We start from the raw sequence: 13,928 nt of genomic DNA, 5'->3' as shown, positions 1-13,928 counted from the left end.
CTTCATATTACATCATACTATTTCATGGTGTGTTTATGGTTTCCACTCCACCTACTCTCCCAAGCTCCTCCCCCTTCTCAAGCTCCTCCCCCTTCTCCCATCCAGATCCACCCCCTTTTCCTTTCCATCTCTGGTTAGAAAGCAACCATGCTTCTATCGGACGATAAAATAAAAGATAAAACAAAGCTAACACAACGGAATTGGACCAAACAAACAAACTGAAGGAAAAGAGCCCAAGAGAAGGCATAAGAGTCGGAATGATGGCATGGCACCCTCAGGAATCCCTTAAAACACTAAACTGGAAGCCATCATGTATATTCAAAGCCCTACTGGGGAAAAAAGTGAGCCGATAACAACATAGATAAAGAGAGAGGCTCGATTCTCTCCTAAGCTACGTGTCTCTACCCTCTCAAACCGCCGATCCCACCAACGTGGAGCAGGCGATGCAGTTTTTCGAGCCAAGTCGACCGTTTGTAAAGGACTCAATTCGGCTGCTTAAAAGATGTATCAAACCCGACAGAAGAGAATTCCAGAAGGTCGCCATGGCCACAGCGATAGGATTCGCTATCATGAGATTCACTGGCTTCTTTGTGAAACTGATCCCTATCCCTGTTCATAATATTCTTGTGGGTGGCTGAGTCCTTTCTCATCATGGGACGAGTGAACCAATGAGGGGGTGACAAGCTCGTGGAGTAAGACGTTGCCTGGATGCTTTGCATTTTTTTTGTTGTTGTTGTTGTTTCTTCCCATCTTCCTATGAGGTTTTCTATTTCTAAATTAAAATAATTTCAAAAAAACAGAGAATTAAATTAAAAACTATAAGGTAATTGAAAAAGTAAAAATGAAGAGGAGATTATATGTCCTCACAGGACATGATATGACAAAGGAGACTGCAGAAATGCTTCTGAGCTCTCTTTCTCTTGGCCATCTGCTGCTGGGCATGATGCTTATCCTTAAAAAGAGTGTGTTTCCCAGTGAGATCCCCTCGGAGGAAACTAAATTCTCTTTTGTAAGTGGTTGTCAACTGAGTTAGGAAAGAGGGCGTGTGTCCACTCCTTCTTTCAGCTCTAGGATCCCAGCAGGCCCAGTGCATGTTGCCTCAGTCTCTTCAAGTTCACATGTGTGTAGACCCCATTGATTTAGAGGGTCTTGTTTTCTTGGTGTCTTCCATTCGTTTGAAGTAAGTGTTCTTAACTGCCAGCTATGTCTTCCGTTTATGTAAAGAAACCTTGCATGTCTAGTGTTTTCTGTATATCTGTATTAAAAGCACTTCATGTTTCCTGGTTTCATATATGAAATTCATGGGGCTAGACATGACTTTCTTTTTTTTTTAAAAAAAAAACATTACTCATATGCCATAATAGAGTGTCTAAACTCTGAGTTCTGCAAGTTTAGAGTATGATACATTTAATCTTTTCATGAGAACATATGCTTGTGTTTACAGTAAATGGAATTAAAACTATAGATTGTCTCATATCAGGCCTTTTTGTTTGTTTTTATTAGTTTTGTTGAAGTATAATTCATAGTACCTTCAAATTGGTCCAATTAAACAGCCCAGTAAATTACTAGATTTGAGTGCATTTGAGGCTCTGTGCTATTGCCACAGCCTTAAACCTGAAGATGCAATTAAGGGTAGGAAAAATGGATGTGTAGTTATCGCTGTTTCAAAGATGTAGGATTTTGTGTTTGTTCTTATTTGACTTTTAAATTCTAACAAGGTCTATTGGGAAAAGTTTTGACCTCAAACAGTATGGGTCAGTAAACCCAGTTACAGTCTCAGTGAAATGCATCTGTGCTCACTGATGTCTTTGATATGTTTGGCGGTCTTATGTACTGTTTAACAAATTGGTAATGGAGTTTGGGTAATCAGCGTATCCTTTTGGGGGCTTGTGTATGGGTTAGGATGCTTGGATCCTTAATTTGTTTTTGCAAAACAATGATAAATTGTAGGCTTCTGCATAAATACAATTTCCTAGAGCAAGAATCTTATGTCAGTGTTTGATTGCTTTCCTGGCTTGTGTTTGGTGCATGAAGCCCCTTTGGTTTTGCAATGAGTGTCAGTGGCTTACAGTGTAAACACGAAAAGAGTACCTCTAGCTTTTACTTGTATATTTGTTATACATGTATTGGGTACATGCAGCAGTAATTAGGCTGTATTTCAAACATCAAATTGGCTTTTTCAAAGCTGTGACTTGGTGTTAGGTTAACAAAAAAAAAAGTGTTGGAAATTATGGGATAAACTAATTTGTATTTCATTACCTGTTTGGAAAAAAAAACAATGCATATTTTAGATAAACTAAACACACGTAGGGAAAGGGTAGAATATAGACTATTCCTTTATGCTTTTAAAGAAATAGTCACCCTAAGATATTGCCAAGCTAACTGCCTGGACACAAATACACCTCTGAACAACTTTAAAAGAGCAATAACATCAAGCTAATTATGGGAGAATGATTCTATAAAAATTTAATATGCCATTAAGACATTAGCCAATTTACATCAGATTTATATGAAGGTCATTTGAACCTGCACCTCTGCATCCAGCTGATTTCTTTTCTTCTAGATTAATTACGAAAAAGGCTCTGAAAAAAAAAAGTTAGACGTTTGAGAGAAGTTGTGATTTCAGAAATAAAAGGACCGTGCTGGGAAAAGTATGGCCATGTGGCATAATGACACAAACCCCGCAGTTCTAATCAGAAGCCCTGCCTCTCACACAGGCTTTGCCTCGACCTAGTTGTGTAATTTTCGACAGGTCATTTAACGTCTCCAGGAGAGAATTTTCCTAATAGGAATATGCCTGAGGAGACCTCAAAGACTAGTGAAATCAGTCTTTTTTTTTTTTTAATCACCGTTTTAAAAATACATTTTAGTGGGTTTCTTTTGTACGATTATAATCTTGTTTGTCTTTGAAATAAACAGACTGGAAAGATATATTTCTTGTGCAGATATTACATTCTCCATTTCCAGGAATAAAAAGTTCAAATTCTAAAGTGTTCCAGTGATGTTTCTTTCCTTTGCTCCCCACCCCCAACTGCCTTAAGATAATCTCCTGCATCCCAGGCTAGCTTCAAGCTTGTTGTGTGGCCAGGCAAGGATGAGCATCAACTTCTGATTCTCCTGTCTTTCCTTGTGCTGGGCGTGTGCCACTAACTCGATTTATCCTGTGCCGGGGATGAAACCAAGGGCTCTGTGTGTATTAAGCAAACATTCTACCAACTCAGCTATATTAACAGCCCTGTAATAAAATTTTGTCAACAAAGTATGAAAGTGCTGGGTGTTTCAGAGCAATATCTTTGTGATTACAAGGGTATTCCCACGTCCATTTCATCACGAAGAGATCGTCTTTTCCGTTGTCTTCAGTAGAATTGACATTGACAGGTTGTCTAAAATGTAGTCTCTTATAAGGTGATCTCCCTTTATAATTCTTGATAAATGTATCATTTTTCTATTAGGCGTGCTATTTTATTCATTAAATCAGAAGTTGACTTTTGTGTTCTGTTCCTTTCAAGCAAAACAGTGTGTCTCTCTTATGTAGTAGAATTAATTTTCCATTATCTGTTGAAATCTACTAGAAATACCCAAGGAAATAATATGAACAGCGTCAAACTCTCCATACATACTGAAGAGTGCCCTGTCTGTGCTCTTTGGAAGAAACCAGTTGATGAACATCTGCTCTGAGCGCCAGAGCTGAGGCTGGTGGCAGTTGCAACAGATGGTCATGGCCCTGTTCTAGGCTACAATTCCTAGACACCTGATCTTTCTAGTAACATGGCTGATAAATCGACATGTGGCTGTCACTGGAAAGTACTAGACATTGCACTCTGCCAAGGAATTAAGTTCCATGGTATGAATCATTCCATTTTACACAAGCTGCACGCATGCATTGAAGGATGTTGACATTCATTTTTAATTACATCTGAGTCTTTAATTAATTTGTCGAGAGGATGTTCTTAGCTTTAAGTTTTAATTTAAAAAAATTTTTAAAAATGATAACGTTTTTTAAATTAAAATTAAAAAAATTTCTCCTTTTTACCTTAACATTTTAGGAGACCGAGATTTAAATCACTGTCATTTGTGACGCTAACACTAAGTCACAAAACCCTAATTTTCTTACTCCATGTTTTCTCAGAGTTCTTAGGATGTCATACTTTACATTATAATCACCTGTATTTTTAAAAGGGCGTTAACTCTTAACTGATCACTGATTTCATCTGGAGGTTGTGAATGTTTTCAATATGATCATAGGAAACTTCACTAACAAGTTCTCCCTAAAAGAAGCCCAAGAGAGAGGGCTCGCTAGCTCCCTGGAGAAGAGCAGCTATGAAATTGAACTTATGTTGAAGTTTATCTTAATATATTAGGTATGGATACGTTTCTTTTTCTCCATCTTTCTCATTTATTGTCACCTTAAGTTATATATGTATGCATATGTATGTTTAATATATACACACATTATATATATTAAAATACAATTATATAATTAATATATAATACATAATACATAATACGTAGTATGTAGTATGTAGGATATAGTATATAGTATATAATATGTGTGTATATATTATATATAATGTGTGTATATGTTATACATATTATATACAATGTGTGTATATATTAAACATACGTATGTATGCATGTGTATGTTTATATCCAAAGGAGAGAGCTTTCAGTGTGGGGGGGAATACATTTGATGTAAGTATTATACAAATTTAACACTGGACTAGCATCATCTCTGTTAGCACTACGTTCTCAGGCATGTATGACACAGTGATCTTTGATTTTTTTTGTAAAGTCTCAGTGACAGGTACATTGGTAGCCATGACTTATTTCAGCTCAGCCACAGCAGTACCTTTAGTAGACTTCATTCATTCTGTCATGGTCTCTTTACATGCCTTGTCATTTCTCTTGGAAAATGGGGTGTTTTGTTGTCTCCAAAAAGAAGTATTGGGACAGCTAAAATGTCATTAGAGGTTTTGGAACTTTGAAATTAAGTTTTGAATTAAAAACAAAAGAATTAAATCTACCCATCTCAACATGAACTTGTCACCGCCCTGATTTTGGTTTGGTTTTGAAGTGTGCCACCAGAAGGCTCATGTGTGCCTAGCTAGGGGTACAACGGAGGCTTGTCTGTGAAGCCTTAAACTCGATCGTGAGGTACCTGGATGGACTGTGACATGGAGCCATGCCACAGCAGGCGGGTTGCAAGGCCGTGCCTTGTCATGGGCACTTTGTTCAGATGCCTTCACTCTCAGTGATTTTCTGCATCCTGAATGTCATGAGATGAGTAGCTCCAGTTTGCAATGTCATCCTCGCCATGATGTTGAGGTCAGGACTATATTCTTGAGTTTCATGACCAGACCCCTTTGAAACCTTGGGGCAAAATAAACCTTTCTTTCCTTAGATGATTTCCTCAGATGTTTATCACAGTGAAGTGTGATAAATAGTAGACATCTTAATTTGGAAATCAAGTCAGATTCAAATTCTTAATTTTCTGTTCTGATGAGAGTTGCTAAATTAATTCTTGAAGCATAATTTTTCAGTTATCTCAAATTTTCTTTTCTGCCCTTAGGAATTAATATTTCTTCCTATCTTGTTCAGACAGCCGAGTGAGGCACTCAGACATCCATTGCTTTAATAAAAATATACCTGGGAATCTTGAGTTTTTTCATCTTTGTATGTCATCTCATATGGGGTAATTTTATGATCAAATAAGTTGATATGTAGAAATCATTGTGTTTCTGCCGCATAAGTGCCCCACAATGTGAGGCATTTTATTTTTTTTAAGATGACTGCTCTGCACTTCAGCTCTATTTAAAAGATATTTGTCAGAAATGGCATAGATCGTGTGTGGCTGGTTAGCTCAATAGGTTAGAGCGTGGTGCTAATAATGCCAAGGTCACAGGTTCGATCCCCGTATGTATGTGTTATATATGTGTTATATTCCCCGTACGGACCATGTATGTGTTATGTTTTGCTGGGCAGTGGTGGCACACATCTTTAATCCCAGCGCTTGGGAGGCAGAGGCTGGCGGACTTCTGAGCTCGAGGCCAGCCTGGTCTACAGAGTGAGTTCCAGGACAGCCAGAGCTATACAGAGAAACCCTGTCTCGAACCCCCCCCCCCCAAAAAAAAAGAAATGGTATAGATTTAGCAGAAAATCTTGCTAATGTTTTCTTAGGGAAATGAAATAAATACAAATATTGCGATTGTGTTATGAGCAAGGGCTCATAGACCATATTTATATTTTTTAGTTATTGAATTGAAGGGGATATTGCTCAGTGGATGAATGTTTGCTTGGCACATACAAAATCCCCAACAACAAAAAACAAAGTATATTAAGCATTAAAACACAAGATATATGAGTTAATGCTTCCCTAAATTTCAGCAGTATATCCATATATATATTATAAATATGTATAATAAATATGTATATATTTATTTATTTTAGTCAAACTATAAAACAAACAATTTTTACAGTGAGATTAGTACATGAAGCAGTAAATAGGTTGGGGGTAGATTTTTAAACAGAGATCTGTATAAATGATATTTTATAAAAGAAATGCTTTTTTTTCTTCTGTGAATCTACCTTGTCAAGTTCTGGAGATGTATTCTCAGATTGGAGAGTTGGGTTCGAGTTCAGTACTTGCTTCCCATTCTGTACTTCTGAGTTGAGTCAGACTTTCAGTGTGACACAAGCTAAATCTGAAATCACGACACTTTTTTTAGCCTTTCAAATGCTTCAGTCAGGGGTATATACTCCAATGCGAAGGTTTCCATACACGATGTTCCAAGACTATTCCTCTATTGCTTTTCACTCTCCTCTTATCTAGTGTTGCAGACTTACCAGTCGGCTGTAGATTTCAGCCAATTTCCTGAAGACTCCTGGGAGGGAAGTGGGTACCTGAAGTTCTTTCACTTGGAGGTGATGCTATATACACAGTAGGATTCCCATTCCTCTCATTTCCTTCAGGTCAGTTGGGAGCTCTAAGGATCCACTCTTGTTTTGCTGTGTCTCTTTTACTTTCCATCTTTCCTTTCTTCTTTGCATGTTTCGATCATTTGCATCCTTCCGTCCTTAAGATACTTGCTGTAGAATGGTGTCCTCTATTATGTAACAGGCATTATTACTACTTCATTAGAGCACCTGTGTCCACCTGCAGGCGACTCTCACAATTGGACTGTAGAGTTTCCCTTTAAGAACAAATGGTAGGTGAGGATTATTAAAGCCTGATATTCACCCACTTCTGCTTATGTAATAACGCCCCACCTACATAAACACTTTTGTTCTTGAGGGATACCTCTATCTCTGTACCTTTGAGGAAGTTGTTAACCGTGATGAGGTGAGACTTTTTAATGACTATCCTGTTTGGGGTCTCACTCATGTTCTTATATAAGTACTCCTCACCCAGTGCTTCAGTTAGTAGGTCCAATAAATTTGATCATTTCCCAAGTTTCACCTTCGGTAGAATTGTTACCTTGGTTTGTTCTTGTTCTGTTTTGCGGGAGCAGGTGCTTGTTCATGTCTCCCCAGGGAAATTAATACAGCAACAAAGAAACACTGTTCTCTTCTCCTTCGGTGACTAAATATAGCTGTAAGGTTTAGCAAGGTAGTGTAGCATCACTGTTTCAGTGCATTTAAAAGGTATTAGAAATCATTTCATCTGTAAGGGGTAGACTTTATCCAGTGAAGGTGCTTTAAAAGTTTTATTTTTTTCTGTTTTAAATCCTAAGTTAATATAGTCTCTACTAAGGGAAAAATAAAAATCTCTTAAAGAAACTTATATAAAGTATATAAGTTAAGGAAACAGAGCTGCAGAATCACGCATCATGAATGGTCACTTTAAAAATACTAGTGTAGGTTTGCAACCCCATAGGAAGAACAATAATATCAACCAACTCGACCCCCCTCACCCCTAGAGCTCCAAGGGACTAAACCACCAATCAAAGAGTACACATGAGAGAACTTATGGCTCCAGCCACATATGTAGTAGAGAATGGCCATATGTGGCATCAGTCGGAGGAGAGGCCCTGGGACCTGTGAAAGCTCGATGTCCCAGTGTACAGGAAAGCCAGGGCAGTGAGGTGGGAATGGGTGGGTGGGGTGGGTGGGGGAGCACCCAAATAGGAGCAGGGAAACGGGAGATGGGATGGGAGTTTGTGGAGGGGAAACCAGGAAAAGGGATAACATTTGAAATGTAAATAATTAACGAAAATATCCAATTAAATAAAAGAGGAAAAAAATTAAAAAAAATCCTAGTGTACAGGCATCTATGTTCAAGTTAATTTTAGACCATAGACCATACAGGCACCCCTGGCAACAGCCGATAAGTACCTTGGGGTTGGCGCTAAAGCACAGATGGTACTAAACCTTACATGTACTGTGTTTTCCTACACACATCCTCAAATGTAATGCTCTTTCCACTTTCAGGAAGTCTTCCTTGCTTTGTGGCCCTGGCTTTTGCCGTTTTGTCTGGTTGGTCACAGCAAAAGTTGCCCAGATCTCATTTCTTCTCCACAATTAAAGAACTGAATAAAATAAAAGATTCATGCTTAGTGTTGATCTTACAGTATAATACGCACTTTGTTTTCTTATTAAGTCAAGAACTTTTACCTCCTCGAAGCAATCCTTCTATTATTTTTCTTTGGCATGTTAAAAAAAAATAGGCATCACCACTGTTGGAATATATTAAGTACAATAAAATTAACTTGAACATAAATACTAATGTTAGGAAGTAGTCTAATAACCAAATTGGCTCATAAATGACTATGGGTTAGTAGTTACAACTTATATCTTATAAATATATTTGTTATGTTTTTCATTTAATTTTTTTGTGGGGTCGAGTCACAGCCAAAGGAAAAAATATCTAGAATAATTAGGTATATGTTGTTTTGTGTAGATACATAGACCATAGAGGCTGAATCGGGATCTAGGACCATCATTTTTGGATGCTGACAGACCTACAGTTATTCTTAGTCCCTGCCTGAACTGTTTCCTTCATTGTTGTTATTTGTCGTTAATTCAGGCATTCATGTGTTCATTCATCTAAAGGTAGGGTGGCTAAATCTATGGCCCGGTTATTGCCTAGCTACTACACACAGTATAATTCAATGACTGAGGCCAAGTTCTCACTTACAGAATTGCCATTCTTGTGGGAGCAGTAAGATTTGTTTCTGTAAGAAAGTGATAATAAAATTATATACTCAACATCACTTTGGACCTTATAGCAGCTTCAGGCTCGACCTTTACAGTATCTGGAGTCTTTCACATGAGTGATCAAAGTCTAAGACTGGAGGGCTGGGACAAAGCAGGGATGGATATAGACTGGAGGGTGGCAGTTTATTCTGGAGACAGGGATGAGTGGTAAGGAGGTTGGCAGTTTTCGATCTAAATATGTGAATTAGGTTGGTACCTAGAATGACACAGTACTATTATAGATATTTTGAAATTTGGAGTACTAAGAAAATAATACTCAGAGAGACTTTGCAATTCCAGAGTAAAGATGGACTTTTATGCCCTTCAAGATGCAGAAGAAAAATGTAGTGTGAGGAGCTGGTGCCCGGAAAGTACAGAATCGGTGAGGGTAAAGACTGGGTTTGATGTTTTGGTAGTTAAAGCAGACATCCCTGGACTCAGAATGGAAGGACATAGTTTTGTACCTAATGGTCATATCTTAACTTCTATCATATGAATATTTTTTCTCCATATATGGCCTTTTGCCTCCTGTGTGCCTACACCCTGTGGAGGTCAGAAGAGAACATCAGACCTTACAGGTGGCTGTGAACCACTGTGTGTGTACTTGAGTGGAGCCCTCTGCAAGAGCAGCCAGGGCTCATAACCACTGAGCCATCTCTCCAGCTCTACTTTTGAAATCCTTAGTTCAACCAGTTAGCTGTGAAACAGTGTGTGACACATTGAACACGGAGAGACTTGAGTTCTTTCTGCCTTTTAGTGATAGACGAATTCACAAAGTTAACCAATATCAGGATTTATGAAAACAGAAACCAACAAACAACAACCTGCTTAGGTATTGGCCATATAAAGATAACACGGTGAGACTTGAGTTCTTTCTGCCTTTTAGTGATAGACGAATTCACAAAGTTAACCAATATCAGGATTTATGAAAACAGAAACCAAACAAACAACAACCTGCTTAAGTATTGGCCATATAAAGATAACTGTGTAAAATATTTACGACTTTTTCATAATTAGTGTTGCTATTACTAATAGGTAATTGCCACGACATCCCATGGTGTGATACAATTACAGAATGGAATGTTTTCTATGCATGCCTGTCACCCATAGATGCCAGGACCTCATCTAGGAGGTGTAAAATGACTTAACAGGTGTTTGAATTCATTAGCCAATTATGTACAATTCTTCCTTTCCTCATAATATTTAGTTTCTCCCAGAACAATATAATAGGAGCTTAATTTGTATTCCCTTTACCGTATCAATTGGATGGCCTGCAGTTGTTTCCATTGTTGAAAGCGTGGGTTGATTTAAAGCATGGTTTAAAATAGAATAAAAAGAATGGATTTTAAAAATGCAATCCATACTGTAAAACTTCAGGCATGTTTAGTTAATACCTAATAGCCATCATGGAAACTGATACAGGAATAAAATTTCCTTCTAATACTGTTTGGGCTAGGAGTAGTCTATCTAGTTATTTTAATGATCCTGATTGGAATTTAGAACACAATGTTAACGTTTGTTCCTTTTTGACTCGATCTTGATATGCATGACTCACACATAAAAATGTTTGTGTTTCTGAATATTGTTGAGCTGAAGGTACCCAGCAAGGACCTGGCAACAAACAGTTTTGACCAAGAGTGCATTTCAGTAAATAGGTTCCAGAAAGGTCTTTAAAAAAAAAAACTGATTTCTTCCACACCCCCTTCCTTTCCCTCAATCCGCACTTAACTATATGTCAGTCATGTACCTGGCAAAACTTCATGCTTGTCTCTCAGCAGGGTTCTAAGGGCTATGAGCCAGTCAAATAGTGATTGACAGTTCAGTCAGAGAGAATCCACGAAAGCACAACTGTTAAAGCAGACAGAATTCCCATTAGACAAATGCATTCTGGACGGAGTCCAATGATAATAATCTATTAAAACAAGTTGTCCAATCTTATGAGTTCACTTGAAAAGAGAAGTAGATGCAGGGTGATTTGCAAACTGTTTGCATGTGTAAGTTCAGTTTATTTAATTTTAAATAATTAGGGCATGGCAGTGATTAGTGCTAATTGGAGCTGTGTCAGGCTGAAAGAATTATCCAAATATGTTTTGAACATTAACCCAACGTAGTCAGTAAATCTCATTTAACTCTGGGCTTTTAAATTGATAATATTTTTTTTAAAAAAATCAAAAGTATATATCTTAATGAAGGAATACTAAGTTTTAACTCAGTCTGAAAGTACTTGAAATCTAGTACTTTAATGATAGCTACAAAGCCATGATTAAAAAGAAAGATTAATAGCTAGGGTTTTAATGGCCCTAAAAATATGTATTTAATAAGTACATAATTCTTTTTTTTATGTTAATCTGAAGTAATGAAGCTTCTGGATTGCACTGACATTTCAGTCAAATAGTGGTCAAAGCACCAACCATCATAGGAATTTCTCAGTTTTCAAGTGTTCTGTTCCTAAATCTTCCTGGGAAGTTGCCTATGAAATTTCTGAACAGTAAGATTTCCATATTAGAACTTTTCAAATGAGTGTGTGAAAAAAATAGAATTTCACATAGGAAAAAGCAAAGGAAAAGAATTGGCTATCCAGCAGTTATATGAAGAGTCCATCCACTGAGAAAGTACCAGGAACAGGCTCCAAAACTGTGCATTGCCAAGTTCCCTCTGACCAAAAAAATAAAATACATTCCTGGAGATTCTATCAGAATGGAACTTGAATGTCAAGTGTTTGTATCTAAACATCTGGCTTATTGCCACTTAGCAACTATATTAATATTTCGTACTGCTATATAACTATACAACTACTTTATATAGTGAGGGGATATGATGTATAGCCTACAATTCATGATTATCTTTGGCTAATAAAAGAAGCAACTGTTTGTGCTTTGAGGATTTGATCCAATTATTCATAATATAAATCTTATCATCTATGATATTTATTTTAATCTTTGAAAGACTTATCCCCAGAATAACAAAATGCCTTAGCCTGGAAGATACTCACCCTTTACTAATGATGGGTTAGTTCCATAGTTATCCATGCCTAGACCTAGTTTCTGCTTTTAAGGCAAAGTGACCACCTAAGGGCACAAGTCCACATATTAGTCGTTTGCTGCTTCTAATACATTTTCAGTATCAGAAGGAACAAACCTAAGGGTTTGTCTCCCTTTTTAAAAACTAGATTCTGGTTACCAGTAAGTCCATTCGTTTGGCCAAAGTACTTGAAGATTTGGCATAACCTTTCTCTCGTTATTATTTCCCTGTATTGTTCAGCTAGGGGTGGGGAATAAGTAATAGCCTCCTCCTTTATTGGTTACCGGCATCACCTGTCCTCAGTAGCCCTGTGACTTCCAGTTCTTCTCCAAGTCTTCTGGGAACCACTTAGTGGTGATACTGCCCCGTTAAGGGCCACAGCATTGGGTAGCAACCTCTCAGTAGCTAAAATTGCTGTCTGTTGACTAGAAGAATGGCAAACAGATGCTTTCTCATGTGAAAGCCTTCTTTCAGAAACTCACTGCCTCAGTTGCCCCAATGAAGAATTCTAATGTTACGTTATAGACTCACACTTTGAAAATAACAATTTACATAAGATGCTTAAGATTCGTCCAGATGAAAGCCTGCACTTTTATTTGTAAGAAAGAGCAAAGTCACTTGCCCATTAGACATTGAATTACTCTGTGTTTAGCAGAAGACAAAATACACTTTCAGTATCTTCACATGAACAAACGAAACACGGAAATTATGCTCTTAAGAACGATGATCAGATAGATAGACATATTAAGTAGTGGAGAGAGACTGAAAGAAAGGCCATACAGAGGCTGCCCCACCTGGGTTTCCATCCCATATACAGTCATCAAACTTGGACACTATTGTGGATGCCCAGAAGTGTTTGCTGACAGGTGCCTGATATGGCTGTTTTCTGAGAGACTCTGCTAGAGCCTGACAAATACAGAGGCAGATGCTTGCAGCCAACCAACCATTGGAATGAACGTGGGGTCCCCGATGGAGGAGTTGGAGAAGGGACTGAAGGAGCTGAGGGGGTTTGCAGCCCCATGGAGGGAGCAACAGTGTCAACAGGCCAGTCACTCTGGAGCTCCTGGGGACTGGATCACCAACCAAAGAGTACACATGGAGACACCCATGGCTCAGGCTCCATATATGCCAGAGGATGGCCTTGTTGGACATCAGTGGGAGGAGAGGCCCTTGGGCCTGAGGGTGTTCGAGGCCCCAGTGTAGGTCAGAAAGACAGGAGTAGGTGGGTGAGTGGGGGGCACCCTCATAGAGCCAGGGGGAGAGGGGATAGGATAGGGTTTTTTGAAGAGGAGACCTGGAAAGGGGAAAACATTTGAAATGTAAATCAAGAAAATATCCAATAAGAAAATCTTGTTTTGCATATGTTGTCTTTTGTATTTTTATAGGAAAACTCCCACACTGATTAAGGAGCTGTCTATTAGGATATCTTTGAGAGAAGAGGGCTGTATGGCAGCCTCCCCGCTGAGTTAAGTCTCATTATAATTTGTCTCTTTATGTTTGCAGAATGCTAGGCTCCCATGCTTAGCTCATTAATGAGACTGGGATGCATCTCATAATGGGGTTAGTTTGTGGCTCCAAAGCCACACAGAGTCTTAAAAAATGTTGCAGTTTAATTTATTAGCGCAGGAAATGGATTTGCAAGGGGGTTCCCCCCGGTTGAGAGGAGATAGAAGTTTCTTTCCCAAATTCAATTAATTATGAGTTCTTTCAGTTTT

The 13,928-nt window shown here is 38.2% G+C and overlaps 2 protein-coding genes across 2 annotated transcripts in view; both read left to right on the top strand.

The window, feature by feature from the left end:
- Positions 1-638, top strand: part of LOC114610088 (protein transport protein Sec61 subunit gamma-like) — a 12,988-nt gene extending 12,350 nt beyond the window's left edge. Inside the window, exon 2 of the mRNA XM_028754556.1 lies at positions 392-638. Coding sequence (XP_028610389.1) covers positions 392-638 — 247 coding nt within the window. The remainder of the gene's footprint in view (positions 1-391) is intronic.
- Positions 1-13,928, top strand: part of Tmtc2 (transmembrane and tetratricopeptide repeat containing 2) — a 385,985-nt gene that overhangs the window by 178,459 nt on the left and 193,598 nt on the right. The gene's annotated exons all lie outside the window — the stretch shown is intronic.

Source organism: Grammomys surdaster, unplaced genomic scaffold (genome assembly GCF_004785775.1).
Source record: "Grammomys surdaster isolate TR1022 unplaced genomic scaffold, NIH_TR_1.0 126028, whole genome shotgun sequence".
In the NCBI taxonomy this organism is placed as follows: Eukaryota; Metazoa; Chordata; class Mammalia; order Rodentia; family Muridae; genus Grammomys; species Grammomys surdaster.
This window is presented reverse-complemented; position numbering and strand designations above follow the sequence as displayed.